General features: G+C 33.6%; 3 protein-coding genes across 3 annotated transcripts; 1 reads left to right on the top strand and 2 right to left on the bottom strand.

The window, feature by feature from the left end:
• Positions 1-4541: 4541 nt before the first annotated feature.
• On the top strand, positions 4542-5966 carry LOC121257205 (metallothiol transferase FosB-like). Its single transcript, XM_041158138.1, has 3 exons — positions 4542-4868; positions 5006-5334; positions 5633-5966. Exons 1-3 carry the CDS (start codon positions 4648-4650, stop codon positions 5722-5724), a joined length of 642 nt encoding a protein of 213 aa, XP_041014072.1. The 5' UTR covers positions 4542-4647; the 3' UTR covers positions 5725-5966.
• A 6146-nt stretch (positions 5967-12112) lies between these two features.
• On the bottom strand, positions 12113-13055 carry LOC121257206 (protein DMP3-like). Its single transcript, XM_041158140.1, has one exon. It carries the CDS (start codon positions 12926-12928, stop codon positions 12224-12226), a length of 705 nt encoding a protein of 234 aa, XP_041014074.1. The 5' UTR covers positions 12929-13055; the 3' UTR covers positions 12113-12223.
• A 1763-nt stretch (positions 13056-14818) lies between these two features.
• On the bottom strand, positions 14819-20433 carry LOC121257209 (tRNA pseudouridine synthase A). Its single transcript, XM_041158144.1, has 10 exons — positions 20178-20433; positions 19706-19762; positions 19144-19221; positions 18803-18856; positions 18272-18354; positions 17768-17867; positions 17622-17684; positions 16912-17181; positions 15445-15505; positions 14819-15324 (listed from the first exon to the last, which is right to left on the bottom strand). The coding sequence occupies exons 1-10, from the start codon at positions 20364-20366 to the stop codon at positions 15218-15220; spliced, it is 1062 nt and encodes a 353-aa protein (XP_041014078.1). The 5' UTR covers positions 20367-20433; the 3' UTR covers positions 14819-15217.
• Between the last annotated feature and the right edge of the window lie 542 nt (positions 20434-20975).

The following is a 20975-nucleotide window of genomic DNA, read 5'->3' on the forward strand; positions in this document are numbered from 1 at the left end:
TATAATAGTTTATTCTCTATCATAATTAAATGAATAATTTTATATATAATTGTGAGGTGTATAAATATTTAATTATTTTAAAAAACGTAATTTATTATTAAAAAAATTAATTTTTTTTATTTATATTTTATATTTTATATATTTTTTAAAATAATTATTATTTAGACTGCGTTTAGATGTTGAATTGAATTGAAATGATAAAATATTATTATAATATTATTTTTTTAATATTATTATTATTTTAAAATTTATTATATTTTATATTAAAATTTAAAAAAATTATATTGATCAATTAAGATGAGTTGAGATTATTAAATCTATCTCAAATAATTATTATAATTTTTTTAAATTTTAATATAAAATATAATAAATTTTTTAAATTTTTAAATAATAATAATATTAAAAAATAATATTTTATCATCTTAATTTAATTCAATTCATCGTTTCAACGCAACCTACGTGCTCGAGTCGTTTTACACAGATTTCCCTTTCTTGCAGGAAACAAAAACGTCATAAATAAACGTGCGAAGTAGAAACAATGATATTTTTAGAGCAACGATACAGTATTACAGAGACATGATGTTTTGAGTGGTCCCCAACCATGTACTGAATTATTATTGAGTGTTGCGACAAAATTCAAACCCAATAAAGACGATATTGATGGGTAGATTTGACACGTGTAAGTAAAAATATGGACGTTGCTAGTCTACAGAGGACTTCTATCGATCACTTTAATTTTTTTTTTAATTTTTTTAAACTGTTTAAATCTTTTTTAAAAATAAAAAATTCCATATTCATTTAAAAATAGTTACTCAAGCATTCATTTAAATAAATTAAAAAAAAAAATTTAATAAAGCATTTCGGTAGAATTCTCTGTAGGTATAGTATTTTTCTAAAAATATTAACATGGACGTGACGGTGAATTACTAAGTTTGAATACTTCGTCTCTTTAAAGAATAAATATAGATAGAAATTATTATTAAGAGTATTTATTTTACACATATGATATGACATCATCTAAATCACATATCTTTCCAAATAAATATTGAGAACAATCAATTAGAAGCAGCTATACAATAAGTATAAAGTGTACACTGTTACAATAGTTTCTCTCTAATATTACTCCTCCTTAAACACTAAAAAATACTCTCAACACTCATAATCTAGGTTGAGTAGTTGTGGAGGAAAATTTTCCTGCTGTATTATATTTCTTCACTACCGAATGTACAAAGGCGAAGCCTCAATACATATAGGTTACATGTAATAGGAATATTCTCCTATCACAAAAATACAAAATATATAGTAGTATGTGTGTGTGCGCGCTCTTCATCCTGCTATAACAGATAGTTAGTGGAGGTGAGTTTGGGCGTAGGCAATGCAGGTGAAGTCCTTGAGTGATTCTGCATGTAGTGCTTTGGTGGTTGTTTTGCACCTACACTGTAAGTGGGTGAGTCTGCTGTGGAAGGCGTTACATGGTCTGCATGATTTGCACGTAGTGCCTTAACAGTGGTTAATTAAATTGTGAATAATAATACCTTATAAATTTTATTGGAATGTATTTAATTTTTTTAAGTTGAGATAAAATTAATTTTTTAGATTAAAATATATAAAATAAGTTTAGATGAATTTAATGTTTTTTTTATAAGAAGTTAAAAAAATAATAAATCCCATCAATAATTAATTTATGATAAATTGAGATGAATTTAATTTAATTCAAAAACCAATCACAACCTTAATACATTCGTGAAGATTGATACAAGTGTGTTAAGAAAATAAAAGCACCCCATTTATAAAGATATATTTACAAAATTAAATAAATTTATACCGTCTATGAAAATTAAGACTAGACATGATTTTAAAAAATATGCACGTGAAACGTGCGTACATGAGACACACACACATATATATAAATTTAAAGTTGTTAGGTATTGTATACGATCATTATGATCGGAGACCGGCCGCTACAATCGAGATGTTTTTATATTCTCACAAGTCTCAATTGTCATTAGTCTGAATGTTTAAGGTTGTTAGCTTTCTGCATGCAAACCCTAACAAAATAATAAGATCAAGGTTTAAAGTATGATCTGTTTAATTAAAATGACGGTGTTAAGATTAACTCATAGATAATATGTTACATGAATTAATTGACTTGTTACGTACTACGTGTGCAACATTATTAATTTAGAATAATTAACAGCTTTACCACAACTGATCACAAACTCACATGCACATCCGACATCAACTCACAGGTGGTTCGACATGAACCCACTACAAAATTATTAGAGTAAAGGCGAAAGTAATTTAATTAACTCATTTAATTAAACAAGTTATATTAAATTAATTGATTCGCATACTCTTTTAAGTGTCATATAACAACAGTACGAGTTGTTAGTCCTAGTTTTGAAAGTAACGCAACCACCTACTTGTATTCTTTGAAAATATTGTATATATATATATATATATATATATATATATATATGTATATCCAAATGATCAACTGAGCTGGCATCCCGTTTTATTTATATTTTTATATTATTAGGCATCATTTGATAACTAAAATCATCTCAATCTATCTCAACTTATTATTATAATTTTTTCAAATTTTAACACAAAATATAATAAATAATTTAATTTTTTCAAATTATAAAATAATAATAATATTAAAAAATAATATTCTAACAATATTTTATAATCTAAACTCAACTCAACTCAATTCAATTCAACATCTAAACACAATTTTAATCTCACGAGAACCTGACTGCAAATTGGTTAATTAATTAAGAGTAGTGATAGGACCGTAGTACTACCCATCCATTTATTACTCATAGTTTATTTTAAATTTTTTAAATTTTTATCATTTGTTTAAATATTTTTTTAATATTTTAATCATTAAATAAAATAAAAAAATTAAATATAAAATAAATAATAAATAAATAATAAAAAGATAGCAATCCTATCATTTTCTATTAATTAATGACATTAAATACGGAGACAGAGCAAGAAAGACGACCGCGTCATATAATGCATGAGAGTGCATGCAATAGAGACAATATATATATTGTCGAACAGCTGGACATGATGGATACCCCCCCCCCCCCCCCCCCCACCATTCATTTTTTTTTTTTGTTTAATTTGAAACGTTTGCCATGCAGCTTATTAATCTCATTCTCTCCCAATTAATTAATCCATACATATATATCGTTTCCTTTCACAAGTCATGACATAATAATATTGAATATTAGAAAGTTGTGCCTACAAAAAAAAAAAAAAAAGAATATTAGAAAGTTGAATAGCTACCCCCCCCCCCCACCCCCACCCAAAACGCAATCATTGCAATGTGAAAACATCAAAAATTAAATGACAAATAAATAATTAATCTCAATATATATATTAATCTCAATATATATATATATAGTAATTATTTGATCATTTCCTTTGACCAAGTAAATGGCCATGGTAAAAAAGTACTTCATCTTTAAACCAGCCAACTAATGAGTTGTTGTGTGCGTGGATAAGGCACTTGGAGGAGGCAGGCAACACTTTTTCTTTTCCGTCATTTAATCAGGAATATTGCAAGTATAGAAATATGCATAAGGCATTAATCTTAAATTATTGTTCAAGTTCAACTTATAAAATTCTAGTATTTAAATAAAAAAATGATCATGTGGATTTAACAATATTTATTAACTGTTTACTGCTATCCGAAATTATACATATATAGATAATAAGAAATGTTTTAGCATTTTTGCTAGAGAAATTTAAAATTTAAACCACTTACAATAATGTGGCCCCACATGTTTATTTTATAAAATTATTTTCTGAAATTATAAAGTTTAATAATTAAATAATAATAAAATAAACAAATGACGTGGATTCAACCATATTTATTAATTATTTAATACTATTACGTAACAAGTTATTTACCTCACGCATTGTTTTAGTATCTAACTCACGCAAAAACTTCGAATTCTTGAAAAAACAATGTGGCTCACATGCTTGAATTTATAAAAATGTCACTTTCGGTGCAAATTAGATCGCCACACGTTAAAAAGAAGTTCATAATAGTCGGTTGTGATAAAAAGAAAAAAAAGGTGCATGGAGTTTCAAACTCCAAAATTTTATATTTTTTCTTTTTTTAATTTTTATTTTTCTATAAGAGAAGTGTTACAGTCACAAAAAAATTATATAAAAATAAATTTATAAATTAACTTAATTTTACATGACGCGTTAAATTTAATTTATAATAAAAATAATTTTACATTCTGACATATATTAAATTATTTTAATTTATAAATTTATTTTTATTATAAAATCTCTTTATAATTAAAATATTTTTCTTAAAAAAAAAAAAGAAACTGTCACTTTTAATAGGCAGTCTAGCATTTTGTTTTTGTATTAGATATTTTCCTTGTTTAGTTTGGCATTTTCTTCTCTCTGTTTTTGGGTCCTGCTCGGTGGGCTGGCTGCTGTCTCTCACACGCTGTCACGCTGCTCACGCATGCACTCATAATTTTTCTGCTCTATAAAATGCTCATGAATCCACAGTTAATGGCTACACATCAACACAGCCGAAAGTTCTAGTTCTTCTGAGGAGGGACAAAAATCCAGAGAGAGAGAGAGAGGGAGAGACAACAGAGAGTGAGCGAGATGGGGAACGTGGGAGAGATCGAAGAAATGCAGGGGTTGTTGATAGAAGAAGTCGAGAAAATGCAGGAGTGGTCTTCCTCTTCAACAACAATGCCTCTTCTAGCTCTGAATCATGTCTCATTCGTTTCCAAGTCTCTGAAAAAGTCCATCAGGTTCTATGAGGAAGTTTTGGGCTTTGTACTCATCAAACGCCCTTCCTCCTTCGACTTTGAAGGAGCTTGGTATGCCCACTAAACACCAATTTCAGCCTCGATCTTTTTTCTCTTATCTTTTAAAAGATCATGTCAAGTAATATGCAGTTTTCTCTCTTTTGATTTCTCTTTCTTTTGTTATCCAAAACTGAACGGTTCTTCTTTAGGTTGTTCAACTATGGTATTGGCATACATCTGCTGGAGTCGGACGCTGCCCCATCAAAGAAAGGCGCAATAAATCCTAAAGACAACCACATTTCTTTCCAGTGCACAGACATGAACAGGGTTATACGCAAACTAGAGGAGATGAACATACAGTATGTTACAGCAGTGGTGAAAGAAGGTGGAATTACAGTTGATCAGCTTTTCTTCCATGACCCTGACGGGTACATGGTTGAAATATGCAATTGTCAAAATCTCCCTGTTCTTCCACTTATATCATGCCCTCTTAAGCTACCCAATACCAGCAGGAACAACACGACCTCATCGTTTTATGGTAAGTTCTCTGTGATTTACCATTTGCTTCTTTGTTTTCCAACTATGCATATTTGGTTAATTGTTTTCAAGCTAAATGATTCAGATTTGGCCATTTCAGAAATTATTAATAGTAATATGAAGCGAATAAAAAAAAAAAATTAATAGTGAGGAACAAAATCTGAATCATTCACAATCTGGACATGACAGTTGAGATCTACAAGAATTCTACAATAACTCTAGAAACCGTTGTTCTGCTTTTGTTGTTTCATTTCGTGACTATAATTAAGGATCCTATGTAACTAAAGAAGTGAATGCAGATAAACCAAGCACAAAGATGTCGTTCTATGGAGAATCTGAGGCGCTGATGATGGAGAATTTTGTGGTGGACATGATGACCATTTCGATCTGAATGATTTTCCTCGAGAGTGATTGTTGCAATCTTCCCAGATTTTTAAAAAAAATTGTCATTGTGTGTACATTAATGTGTAAAGAAAGGGTTAAAGCTTTCTGCTGTTAAATTGCGAAAAAGACAAGTCCTTCTTTTGGTTACGAAGTTTTTGTAAGCTTTGTTGGGTTAGTGTTGCATTTTCAATTCCTTGTTAAAAAAACGTTGTATTATGAATTGATTGATTTCATCAAATTTTATCTTTAGTAGAGCTGGCTATGTATATCTGGTCATGAATGATTTACCAAGGCTAGCTAGTCGCCCATCAGTGCACTCCATGGATGACATCGCTGCCTATTAAATTATGCCAGCACATCTAGCAGTGCAGGGTATTCCCAGGTTTCTACCAGTACTGCAGTCCGAGGACCCAATAAAATATAGCAAGGCAGACAGTGGAGTACCTTCCATAATATTTATTTAACAATCCCTGGATAGATCTTGCTGGAATCATTTTGAAAGCTATTGCATGGAAGTGAATATATACTACATTGAACAAACAAAATGTAAATCAATTATTAAATCTAGGAAAGAATCTTTGTAGTGAACAGAGATCATGCACCTGTTCTGCCATATACGAGTACTGGATCAGGAAGTAATTTCGGCCATTAATCTGTTAAGAAAGTGAAACTCCATTCAGAATAGATATAATCTCATTGAAAGTACTTCATTTCATGACAGGGTTGTAAAAATAAGATTATATCTTGGGCACGGTCCGTATTCCTTATCTCGCCCATGTCTCACAGTACTTGTAAAAAATAACAACCTCCCTCTCTATGATCAACCGATACATGAGATTAAAAATGACCTAAACGCGAAGGGAAAGGGGAAAGAATAAAGCTATTAGTTTGGTGGCACCCATTATCCATTGCTCCCTCCAGATCGTCTTCTTCATCGTCATCATGTCTTAAAATGGGAGGAGCATAAGGAGATTTGCTAATTTTCCTGCAAAACACAAAAGCCATATAGATACATATACATCAGATATAAAAGTACTGAACAATACTGATCTTCTATATATGTGTATACCTTGGATTCTAGTAAGTATTTATTATTATTTTTATTATATTAGTGATGAAATTATTAGCAAAGCAGATCCAGTAAATTTTAAATTACCTGCCCCGGCGCTTTTCAAGAAAACATTGGATAGAATACCTTCTTGCCATTGGAAGGCCTGTCAATTGGGTACTGCTTTGTTAATCTATATGATTTTCCCATGATTTATTTTATATAAAATAAAATATACCATATAGACGAAAATTTCTTGAATGGACACGCTTTATATGTATGTACAGTACTCTGCTAGAATTTACAGTACCTGCTGTCGGTTTTTCTGTGACAACATGAGGTTTTGACAAAGAGCTTTCACCTGCAAGGAGCATAATTGCTTGGGCCTGAAAACGGAAACAAAGATAGCAATTAAGAACCCAATGCTAGTTGATTGTTCTCACTTTTAACATCATAGGACTCAACGCTAGCTGCTCAACTACGTATGTATATATATTACGTGTAATTATCAATTACATAAATATCATAAGTATTATGTAATCGTTTTGAAAAAGAATAAAATTTATTATTAAAAATTTAATTTTTTTCATATAAATCTCGTATATTATTTACTTTTTTTAAAATGATTACGTAACAGTTATATAATTTACAATTACAAATATATTTTCTCCTGCATGTGTATATATATATATATATGTATACACATACGTATCCATCAGGAGCCTAGCTAGCTAACGTTTTATGGGGGACACATAAATTAATTAATTATATATGAATTACAAACCAGAGTGCATATTTGTGAATTTGAAATATATATATATATATATATATATTTATATATATATATGATGAAGTTGCAGACCTTGTCGGCAGGAACATTGTCGTAGACAGAAATAGCCCCTGCGAAGAATATTGTAAGCTGTGAGGTTGAAGGCTTGTCGTCCGTTAAATTTGGTTGTAACACATCACACCTATATATTTACACGACCAAAAAGCTAAAGAGTTCATGTTCGTTGAATACCAATTTTTAACGAAAATAAATAAAATATTTATTCAAATTAATTTCATATATAAATGAATTCATGAGTAAAGTATACCCAAGTCCTGGAAGTAATCCTTGCTCTAAGAAAGAAGGGTGTCGATTCAAATTGCAACCAGATTTAGGAGGCAACAGAGGGCGGGCAGCAGTTTTCCTCTTGATAACTTGCGATCTATCCATGTTGGTTTTACCCATGTTATACTGCGATCTTGTAATAAGATATTTTTTAAACAAGCAGACAGCTGTTTGAGACGTACTACTGTGATCGGATGTATATGAGTTTGTCTTGTTTTTTTGGCTACTAAATTGAACATCCGAGTTAGAATCTTCTGTTTTCGTGAAATTCTTTGTTGAGATAGCGGTTCTGCAAGACATCATGTTATCCACCAAAAAAAACACCCGGGAGATACTTTTAATCCTGTGCATGCAGGAAACAAATAGACGAACTTAAAAAAAAAAAAAACAGAGAATAATGGGAGGGGAGAGAGAGAGAGGGAGAGGAAAAGTTGTAATGATCTATATGCAATACAAAACGAAGAAATTAGTACGTCTAACAGCAATACTAATGGTGAAGAAGGCCATGCAAGGCATATCGATGATCATGTGCAAAATGCTCTCCTACCTATATATGGAACCTACACGTTTTTTTAAGAGCATGCAGTACGTTAAATTATAAGGAAATGATAAGAGTTTGGAGAGAGATATCTGCGCGCGAACCTGAACAGGCGTTGAGGGGGGTCAAGTTGTTTCGGCTGTGGTAGCAGAGTAGATCAAGTCATGCAAGCTCAATTAATATATACGTATATGTGTGTGTATATATATGTGTGTGTGTGTGTGTATGTGTATGATGGGAGAAAGAGACTAGTGGGGTTGATTGGGAATACCGTCAAGGATTGAGGAACTATGTTGGGTTGAGAATGCTTTCGATGCGTTCTAAATCAATTTTAACCCATCTACATGTATGGATGTGGAGGCTATTTGGTCTAATCACCCCTGAGTGCATGCTTTTCCATGCAATTTAATTATAGGCCGACCCGTGTGTGTGTGTGTGTGTGTGTGTGTAATATATATATGTATGTATGTATCTCTAATCTATATTATAATATAATATTATAAGTATTTTACATCTTGGTATCCTAATAATTAACTAAGCTTGTAAAGTTGGCACATTAATGATTAATGATACCTTTAAACTAAATTAAAAAATATATGACAAATATCAACGGATAGTACTGCTAGCAGCAGCTACTTAATTAACAGTACTTATTATAAGTGATAGTTGAAGAGTACTGTACGTAGTGTACATGTCATCAATTTTAATAGTTTTAAAAGAAGCGTGTAAAATTAGAAGTAGTACCCGCCCGGTAATATTATTATTATAGGGATGAAAATTAAGTCGTGTATTGTTTCCAGGATTAAATTAATAGGGCATATTTCTGCAGAAACCATTGAAATATTTGTGGTTTAGGAGTAGGAGTAGGAGGGCCTAAATTCTTTGTTTTTGACCACCAAAACATACAGCAACGTACGTATATACGTAGTTATAAGATCAGATCATGTATATATATATATATACATATATATAGTATTGAAAAGCTTAGGATATCAATAAAATAAAAAAAAACTTACAGAAAAAGTTAAAAAGGAGAAACAGATCAATTGAAGAACTCTTAGTAAATGTACTGATCATGTACTTTGGTGTGTTGGCAGAAGAAATTATAGTTTATAGTTTTGCAGAATGGGAAATATATTATAATATAAACGTAGAAATTGTCTGCTGTGTTATGTCAAATTTGCATTGTTAAAGCTCCAAAGCAGATGAGATCCAATTAAGGGCATTGAAAAGAACGTAACCACCGGGACAAAAGCAATAAGCTGCTTGTCATTTTCTGTGGAAGATATAGCATGCATGCAGCAGCTTTAATTTGGGAGGCAATAATGAATATTGGTACGTACGTATACTGATCAGAGCTAGAGCTAGATGATCAACTCCCGTTTGTTTAAATTATTAAGAATTACAAAAAAAAAAAAAACAAAACATATATATGCATGTGATATATATATATATATTCGCATGCATGAATGATTTGTTTCTCATGTCCCACCATAACAGGGCCAACGAGAAAGACGCCTTCTTAAACTGTATTTCAATCGTCGTATACGGATATACGGATACGACAGTACACATGAAGGAATTCATTTCGATCGGGAAATTCAAAGAATGTGACTTCTTGTGTTTTTTCTGTTTAACTCACTCAAATATATATATATATATATATATATATATATATATATATAGATCAGAAATATGGAAAAACAATTGAAGGTTATTTAATTTTTTTAACCCTGTATCAATAGTACTACTATAAATTAATTATTCTAGATCTTATCATTTTGATGATCGATGACCTGCATCAGGGTCTTTTTCAACCTCAATATATAGAAGATCATATATATATATAATCAATGCATTTATAGGAGGGGTCGTTAGAGCTAAAATACCAGGAAAAAAAATCTACAATTAATTACATTCGAATGCAGTTTTCTTCCACATTAGGTTGGAGAAAATTCTTCTAACATGTAAATTTTTCATGTTTTTCTTCAGCATTAAAAAAAAAAAAAAAAAGAGACGTGTGATGATATTTTAAATTATATTTTTTAAAAAGTACGCATTTCTCATACTTTCAATAGATATATACTTGTTGACTTTTATATAAACTAGTAGGGCCGGGTGGGTGGTGGGGAACCGCACCCTGTCCGCCTGCCCTCCACCGCTTTGCCCCACCTAGGCAGTGTGGGTTACCCCACCCTTTAGATGAGGGGGCGGGGTGCCCCACTCGCATCCGTGAAAGGCAGGAGATGGAGAGCGGGCTGAGCTCCCTCCCATACCCCGCACCTCGTCTCATTCTTACAACCCAATCCAAAATATTTATAATTATATATAAATATTTATAATTATCTATAAATATATATATATAATAGTTATTAAAACGATGTCATCTCAACTTAAGTTTTATTTTTATTTTTAAATTAAACAACATTATTTTGGGATTAGGTTTAACTTAAACCTAAACTCCCAGTCTATTTCTTTTTCTTTTCTCTCTCCTCTCTGGTTCTCTCCTCCCCCACGTTGCTCTCTCTCTACCTCTTGCTGCCATGTCCTCTTCTTCTTCTCTTTCTTGAAATTAGAATGGTCTTGGATTTGCAAAGGGAACCACAAGTGGGCTTGGTTCTTTTTAGAGTTTGAACTCATATATGTTGAAAGTTTACTAGTTTAGGGATTTTTTTTTTTCGATTTGTTGTGAATTTTCGATTGTTTTAATTTTTTTTTTTTAGTGTTTTCTGGTTGTCTATTCGCCATGAGTGGGCGGTGGACGAAGGGAGGTCCAATCTGCCCTAGACGTTCGGATAGACCTAGCAAGTGCATGACCAGATTCCAGGAGGCAAACACCCCGGCCCCATGCCAGGGGCGAGGTATGGGTAGCACCCCTATAAACTAGCAAGTTGGAGAAAGTTCCCGCCAACCTAATTTGGAGTCTTTTAACATGCCACAAGCTGCAAGAACGTGCATGCAAACGCAATAATCACTAAACTGGATTCAGGTTAAGTAGCTCTCAATCTTGATTGAAAACCAAGTAATTAACGGCTTCATCAATGCTCAACAAAACCGTGGCTTTTTTGAAAAATGTTTCTGAATATAAAACGCATGTTGGTTTGGTTACACAAACTAAACTATCTCATCTTATTTTATCTCGTATAATCATTATAATTTTTCCAAACTCTCAAACAAAATATAATAAACAATTTAATTTTTTCAAATCTAACTAAAAATAAAAATAATATTACATCAATATTTTATTTAACTTTCAACAAAACATCTCATTTCATTTGAACTGTATAATCAAATAAGGCTATGATCGTATATAAAATTCTCATGACGAAAATTAATTAATAGCTTCATTGTTAGAATAAGGATTATACGCAAGAATTTTCGTTTAGTTTGCTTAACATTTTCATGAGGCACATCACTATTCATCAACCACTAGCATCATGTACTGTTGGCATGTCTCCTAGTACATTTGCATTCTTTTTTTCAAATATGCTTTAAACATCTTTAACCATTTTTAAAAAATTAAGTAATTAAATAAAAGATATATTATTTATGAATGAATATTATTATTATTATTATTTTAATCAATGGCTAGCCTTGAGTTGATCATGGCCTGCCGGGGCTCGATCGTAAAAAATATATATAGGCAAATAAGTGTCTCTTACAATTCTTCAAAATTAAAGTCAAATTAACAGAAGGAAGAAAAATTTATAAGTAAATTAATGATACTTCCCTCCCAAAGAAATTAATGTTCAAGTTAAAAATACGAAGAAGAAGAAGAAGAAGAAGAAGAAGAAGAAGAAAAAGAGTTATTTTCCAGGCATGACACTGGGGTAGCCAATGCCATGCCTTGTGGTGGGGAAGACCATAAACAACAGGCTGCAAATGAGCCCAACACCCACAGGAACAATGTCCAGAACCTCCTGGGTCTCATGTCCTGGCGTTGGATAAAAGCACCTCAACACATTCTTATCTCTCAAAGCTACAGCTCCAAACACTAGCATTGACAACGCTGCATGAACCCAATCAATGAATCTTATTTTATACTTGGTCAAATCCGGGAAAAAGCCTGAATTTGAAGGGTCGTCTGGATTAATGTCAAACAGCCAAATTCCTTTGAAGGTGGCGAGGCCGTGGTAGACCTTTCCGTCCGAGGCCTTGACAGTGTCGGTGAAGCATGCGAGGAAGCAGGAGACGGCGAGGAGGACAAGGAGGATGAAGGTGATGGGGCGAGTGGCGGAGTCACACGCACCGTTCTGGGTGAAGACGGGTATGAGAAGTTGGAATGCTAAGAGGGTGCCCGATGGCAAGCGCTTGGCTAGGTTGGCTGTGCCTTCTAGGGTTTGGGAGATTGCACGCTGTGAGAAAGATCGTTGGCGTCGAAGATTAGGGTCTTTCGCCGTGCCGTCGGGAATGGCATCGGAGGTTGTTGGAGCCGCGGGTTTGTCAGCTATTGATGATGAAGGTTGCTTCTTGGGTAGTACTGTGGTTGATCTTGGTCGAAGATTAGACATATTTGCTCTAGTTTCAGCTCCAGGAAGATATATGCAGATATATATATATATATATATATGTATATATATAATGAATTGATTATACGCTGGATCTGTGTGTGTGTGATATATAACAAGTAAAAACAGCTGGTGGTTATGCAGTGATCTAGCACGCACGTACGTCGGTAATTAAGCTATGGTGAATGGAGGAACTATAGAGAAGAAATCATGAAATGAGAGATCAGTAATTGTCGTATGGAAGTAGAAGTAGTGGTGCTTGGAGCCGACGAAATAACGGGTGATGAATCATTAGCGATTTAGCGTATAAGATCAAGGGTTAGGTACATGAATTTCTTGTCTTGGAAGGTACGTAGGTATATAGTTTCCTTTGGAGGTTTCTCACAAATTTATCAAGTTGACGATCGACTAATTCCATGTTCATCATGAGTACTCACGTGCCTTTTTATCTGTTACTTTGAGGTACAATCATGCCAATATTGTTCCGTTTTCAGATACGTCACGTTATCTGCATGTGATTAAGAATATATATGAATCAATTAATGATAGTGAGGTCCATCTAAGATCGAAGGAGACGTTTTCAAATCTCTCTCTCTCTCTCTCTCTCTCTCTCTCTCTCTCTCTCTCTCTCTCTCTATATATATATATATACATATTATATATATATATAGTTAATTTATATAGCACGTTAGTTATTATAAATTAAAGCAGCTTCCTTCGAATTTTGAAGTCGTATGCTTGCACGCGTTGTTAACTTGGAAGTATATATAGGATAATACTTTGAATTTTGCAGGCCGTATCATGAGGAGTACTTGACAAATATATATATATATATAGTATAAGTCCTATTTCTTGAACCTTTTCTTGGCTACTCCTAAAACCCCAGAATTATTCCTTAATACAATAATGTGATGCTCGTTTGGTTGTTAGACTGCATTCAGCTCAACTAAATTTGGTTCAAATTTAGACCTCTTTTAACATCCAAATACTTAATTATCAAATCACTAAACTCATCTCAACTTAAAACCTCTTTACACATAGGACCCACAACATTTTTCAACTTCTCATAAATATATATAAACTTATCTTAACATCCAAATGCATCTAAACGCATTTCAGGTGGACCCTACATAACTCACTTCTTTATCTCTACTCACTATTATTTATAAAGAACTCAACTCAACTCAACTCAATTCAACATCTAAATGCAGCCTAAAAGTTCCTGGATGCACGCTTTTGAATATGTGGATTACAAGTAGTTGATCAAGTAATTGGAAGAAGAATTCCTCATTAAACTGAAAGATCTTTACAAATGTTGTTAGTGAAAATTTGGAAATGAATTGTCATGTTGAGCTTGATCAGCATTTTTATGACATTATAAAATGTGTAAATTTTATGATTTGGCGGATAGATTTGAGTTGTGTATATAAATGCATGTGTACGTAGGCCGCCCTGCATGTAAAGACAAGATTCTAAATGACAAACAGCACATTAATTCTTTATTTTGTCCCCAATGTAGGACAAATAACCCATGTGCTTGAACTTAAACTGCAAATTGCCATATATATATTTATATTATATATAATCTAATTTCAAGATTCTTAATTTCATATGTTTTCAAAAAAATTTATAAGCCATAGCCTAACTACTTAAAAACAAGCATGAAACTTTTAGGGTTGGCTAAAGGAATTCATGAGCCTGCAGCATGCATGATCATGTGGATGATCAGGTACCATAATGTTAAAGCTGGGAATTAAGACCACCAATATTCCCCTTCTTTTTTCACTTTCAAGGAATATTTAAACCACAAAGTAACTCAAGCTGGCTTTATCTAATTAAATTGTACTGCCTACTCTCCTTGGTTTTGCCTTTTTTCTATATCTTATTTACAAGAATTAATTAATTGTGCCTTAGCTACAAGGGGACTTTTATTTTATTCATAATTTCTCCTGCATGCAATACAAGTGTATGGTGGTCGGCCATAAAGAAAGTCATTTAAAGATTACACAAGAATAAGCTCTCAATCGTCACTAATTTTGGAGATGCAAGCTGCACATCGAGGTGCTTACAAATTCCACACAATTACGTTGCAGAATATAACTTTGCACTTCCTTCCCACGCCTCAATCACCAATCTCTCAAAGCCTCAGTGCATCTGGGCCATATTGAAATGAAATATGCTGACTGTCTTGGGCATCATTGCAGCTGGTAGACTTTGCAGTACCTTTCTTTTTCTTTTTCTCTTTCTTTTTTTTTTTTTTTTTTTTTTTTTCAGTCAAAACCACGGCTCCTTTTACTCCTCTCTTGGCAGATCATATTTTACACGCCCAAGGTAGAGACCACAGGCAGGGGCCATGGGACTAGCAGCAGTCACAGTCTTTGCATTTAGGATTCTTTCAACTGAAATTACTCCAAGTATATGAAAGATGCAGAAATCAGTCCAAAGTAAGACTTCGAACAAACACTTTTGTATTAGATATAAATATGCAAAATGAGAAAGCCATAGAGAGGTGAAATCACCATCCGAGATTGCTAATCCTCCAGTCCCAACAGCTTTTAGAACACCAACGAGCAGTCTAACCTGTAAGTTGGAACAGCTTCAGTCAGCTGGTCACGAATAAACTAAACTAAGCTACTTAACCAAAAATAATTGCTAGCTACATCTGCGCTACAACTTCAAAAAAGACTAGTCATTTGAAGCTCCCTTATAATCACTCATAAAGCCAAGTTTTCTTAATAAGTAGTCAATGTGAGACTTGCGTATGACACCACCTTTGTAACTTTTTTTTTTTATAAGTAAGAAAAGATGTTATTAATCCACATAAATAGACAAAGCCCAAGTATACAAGGAGTATACAGAGAAAGCCTAATTACAAGCTAAGTGCTGCAAAAAGCAGCATAGAAGTCGTTAAAAGCAGCATGACACCACCTTTGTAACTTTTACACACTTGAATAGAATCTTTTACTTCTCAAAAATTTTTACCCATTGTAAGCGAGTTATTCTTTTGGAAAATGATATAGTTACTACTCTATTACTACTCATTTACTACTTTTTTTGTATTTGATTTTTTTTTTTAATTTTTTATTTTACTTCATGGTTAAGGAAGTGATTATTAGTAAACTTATATATTTTTTTAATTTTTTCTTAAAAATTAAGGATGTTAAAAAAATACTTAAAATAAAATGATAAAAAAATAAAAACACTATTAAGTAGTAGATAGATAGTAGATGGGTAGTAACCCTATTACTACCCTATTCTTTTTGCAATGTGGGACTAGGCCGTTACATGCTTCCCCTCTTAAATTCTAGTCAACCTCATCAGGGTCATGTCTGCAGTGCTCTAGTATCATATGACTAGCCTTACAAATTAGGGTCATGTCATATGTAACACAGGGAAAGCATTAACCGGATCTGCATTATATCCCCAAAAAGACTAATTAATTAGAAGTTTTCCTAAAATCACTTATAGTTCAATTTCCATAGCAAGTAGTCACAAATCCAACATTGATCACTTTATAACTTTTACCCGCTCTATGAGTTATTCTTCTTCCCAATGTGAGGCTGGGATGTTACAATAAGCAATAAAGCTAAAAAAGTGGAGATTTTTTCTTTATTATCACAAATTTTATTAATAAAAGAACGGGTATAGCCTATGTAGAGAGAGCATACACAAGAGAAACACCTAACTAGGATTTAAAGCTTAAAAAGAGGAGAAGCAAAAGAATATAGTTGTCCAATCACTTACAAAAGATAAGAACTTACAAGAAGTGGAAAAAGAACAGAGCCCATGACAAGAAAACAAAGTTCCAAGTTCCTTGACCATTTTTAGCTTGTGAATAGAAACCTAATAATAATTTCAAAGGATATCTTCCAACGCAGAATCAAACACAAGACCATAAGGCTAAACTATTTTTAAAAAAGAATAAAGGTACAGAGAATAACTAACTAGTGCAGGAAAATGTGAAAACATGTGGAAAGGAACAAGACCTGGTGGTAAAGAAAAGAACGTGCCCGTGCTGTTATCACAAAGCAACGATGCCTTCTCCTTACGCCAAATCCAAGAACAGTTCCACCATTATAGTCACTCGCCCCCTCAACGGATCTAAGAGGCATGTCATTCTCAGGCTTGTTAGAGCTTGCGCAAACATCTGCCTTGGTTAAATTCTCTTGTCTCCTCTCAATTATTGATGGAAAATATGGAGTTGAAACTACCTCAGTAACATTGAGTTCATCTAAAGTTCTAATTGGCGATTTTGCCTGCAAATTGAAGTCATATATCAATTAGGATAGAGGAAATAATTTGAGAGATATCCTGAAACATCAGCGGGATTAATAAAAAGAAAAATAAAAAGAAATTTAAACTTTACCCCCTCAAGCTACCACTCCCTTTTTAATATGATCACCTAATTGCAAAATTTTTCATTTTTAACCCTCAAATTCCCACTCCTTTTGCAATTTGCCCCCTCCTTTAAGATCAACCGTTAGATTTGTGTCATGTCACCTATTTTTTTTTTTATCTATTTTAACGGTCATATCTTACCAAGGGGGGAAATAACAGTTGTGGCATTTCAGTGGTCATATTGCAAAAGGAGTGGTATCCCCCCCCCCCCCCCCCCCCCCCCCCCCCCCCCCCCCCCCCCCCCCCCCCCACAAAACAAAAAAAATATCTGCCAACTATCTTATAGATCAGAAACAACCTGACAACCAGCTGCTCTAAAGGAGCTAAAATCATGATGGCCAACAAGAACTTTGCATGCTTCCTGCATGATTGATGGTTTTTTTAATCTAATAAAGAATATTAACTATAATTAGGCAACCATAACTCATTGATATTTGTTAAAACCTGCATAGAAAGAATGTCTAACTCCTCGGGAACATGCCACGCTCGGTCCTTCTCAAAAATCGACAAAGGCTCTGGCCCAGATAGCAAGCGGTAGAAATACCTAAATGATGTATTCAATATGAAAATTTAAATATTCATCGTCGTATGTCAATAACTAAAAATAGTCAAATACTAAAACATAAGAACCTATATTTAGGCAAGAACAAACCACAATGAGTGTCTGACATTGATCCAGAATTCAATATCAGTAATCAGGAAACCCTAATAACAAATTACTTGAACTTCACTGCTGGAAAGTATACGGCCAAATTAATCCCAGGCCTGGCAATTCCTCTCTGATCGATACTAACATAATGTGCCAAATGGCATTAGCAGCTACCCAGTTTTACTTCCAACAGACCACTATATAATCTAAAACTTAGTTGAAAGTGATGAAAACTCAAAGTGCCTACCAATATAAGCTGCAACTACCATGAACGTAGTTTACATTAACTGAGTACCTACGTGCGTTCTTGAGCTTTGAATCTAGCATGAAAATCAGCTGGAACGCATCGGACATCAATCACCATTATATCACCTTCATTCCTCTGGGACCAAAAAGAAAAATGTCAGTAGATTGGTAGAATGATCCCAATTGATAAATGAACTTCAAAGTACGCCAGTTGGAAGCGTTTCAAATCCACAATTTCACACGTGTTCCATTGGATTTTGACAACTTATATATAGAGCCTGATGCAAAAGATTGCATCGAAGCACATGAAATGGTTTTCCCTCTGTATTGCAACTGCCCTATCGAAACCTTCATCTAAATGGAGGTAGTTCAATGAAAAGACCACCTATTGAAAACAGACTCATCCACATCCTAACAGATTGAATGTGAACAATGTTTTGTACCATAATTAACAGATCACCCAACATAATGGCAATGGAATTAGGACATCCAGAAAATATGAATAAATATATTGTAATGGCCATAACAAGCATAAATGTTTATGTTGATGAAAACGTTGTGTCATAGAATTCTTGACGCCACACCTGTAAGAAATGGTTCACAGCTCTTCTGACCACATTAGGCTCATGCGGTGGTAACTGCATTTCAAAAAAATGAAGAGCAGTTCAGAAATTGGTACTAAATTCATATAATTCCAGAGCCCTGATAGTTTAACTGAAACAGCAAAGCTCATCCACAGATCAAAATCCTCAAAGATCAGCTGTTTTGTGTGTGTGTGTGTGTGTGGAGAGAGAGACCACTTGGATTGGTAGCGGGGTACCCTTTTTCACTTTTCCTACTGGTGCCTTCAACTTAAATTAAACATTCTTACTTATGCATCCATGTGCACAGCATACGTTCTCATAATAACTGATAGATTGCATACCACTTCCCCAGGCTTCCTTTTGCTTATGCGCTGAACATCTATGTGACAAACATTTGATACGGCATGCACTCCTGCATCCTGCAATAATAAGAAAGTAGACATCCCTGCACCTCATATGTTATATAAAAGTACCACATGGTTGGGCATAACAAAGACATATAACATGGACAAGGAGCTTATTTTTGCTGCGCCCAAACACATTAATCCCATCGGTGGAAGATTGCTTCAATGCAGATACAAAATAACAACTATACATGTGTCTCTAAATCTATTAAAAACATGATGCCTGCTACCCTCCAGAGTGTAGCCTGATGGTCAAAGGACGGGCTTGAGATGAATTGTAGGCTCAGACATCTTGGGTCCGATTTCTCCCTAGGAGTTCTCCTAGATTACCTGATACACAATTCAAGAGGGCGCGTCTGGGGTTTACTCTCTAAGTGTGAGTCCAAAGGGTCTCGGTGAGGTTCCATGTTATAAAAAAGGAAAGAAACACGAGCCTACAATGACGAAAATATCCTACTGTAAGAAATAATATGAATCGGGTAGCAGAGTATAAACTTACAGTTCGACTTGAACAACAAATTGAAACTGGCTGGCCAATAAATTTACGAAAAGCTTCCTGCACCAACCATAAGACACCCAACATTAGCCAATCAGTCAATACGAAACAGTAACTAGCATTTTCATCCAATAACATCCACGAAAACAAAATGCAGGGACTGTACTGATACATACCATAACATATTCTCCGTTTACTTGATAATAAAACCGGGATAACAAAATAAATAAATAAAAATAACAGATAATAAGCAATAAAAATAAGATTTTTTATGTCATAAACAATAGAAGATAAAAGGGAAAAAAATATGAAGTCGTGAGGATCTCACTATTTGAAAACCGAGAAAACTCTATCATCTGGAAAGTACTTTTTTGCTTTCTAAGAAGCAAAAAAATGAAACTTCCACTAGCCAAATAAAATAAAAAATGGGAATGAACTTCCAGAAAACAAAAGAAACGGAAGCATAGAAACGTACCTCAAGAGCGCCAACAACCGTACGGAAATTAGGCTGCTGCTGAGACCCAGAAAAACGAGTCCCAATATACTCGATCGCGACCAGGTAGCGTTGAATTCCATTTCCTGGGTTCGGGCTCATAGATACTCGTTGCTGTTGTTCCTCTTCGTCGGCGCTTATGTCTAACAAGTGCTTGGGATTTGCCGTCATGGATCTAAACAGCCCCGAAGTTGCAAGCAGGGGCTTTCTTTCTTTTTTTAAAAAAAGAAGAAGGGGTTCTCTTAAATGGAAAATGATAATTACTACCTCTTTTATTTATTCTCAACGTTGGGGGGCTCAGGGTTTAAGGGTTTTAGCTAGTGTTTCGACGCGGTGTTGTTAGTTTCCGAACCGATACGTTGAGTGCCTTTTCTATTATTTTCTTTTTTTCTTGGGGGGTTTCAATTTCATTTTTTTGATATTTTCAACAGTTAAGTCTATTGTTTCTTTCTTTATGAAGAACCACAGATAATCATGGCACTTAGCAACTTTTCAGATTGACGATGTCCCTTCATTGAAAATAAAGGAGTATAATGCTTATCATTAAAAATTGGCCAAAACAAATAAGTGAAGATATATTTAAAAAGATTCGAGGGATGTAGACAAAAAATACATGGATGAACAGGAAGATTGCTGAAAATCCTTGTAGACGAGTGAAGTCATAAAGGGCATAAAGAGGTCTAGTATGATCAGATAAGCAAGTATCTATCTATATTTATGAGCTGCTATCTCAAGTAACAACATAAGAGCATTTGTCTCATTTGCACCATTTCATTACCG

This window comes from Juglans microcarpa x Juglans regia, chromosome 3S (assembly GCF_004785595.1).
Source record: "Juglans microcarpa x Juglans regia isolate MS1-56 chromosome 3S, Jm3101_v1.0, whole genome shotgun sequence".
Classification (NCBI taxonomy): Eukaryota; Viridiplantae; Streptophyta; class Magnoliopsida; order Fagales; family Juglandaceae; genus Juglans; species Juglans microcarpa x Juglans regia.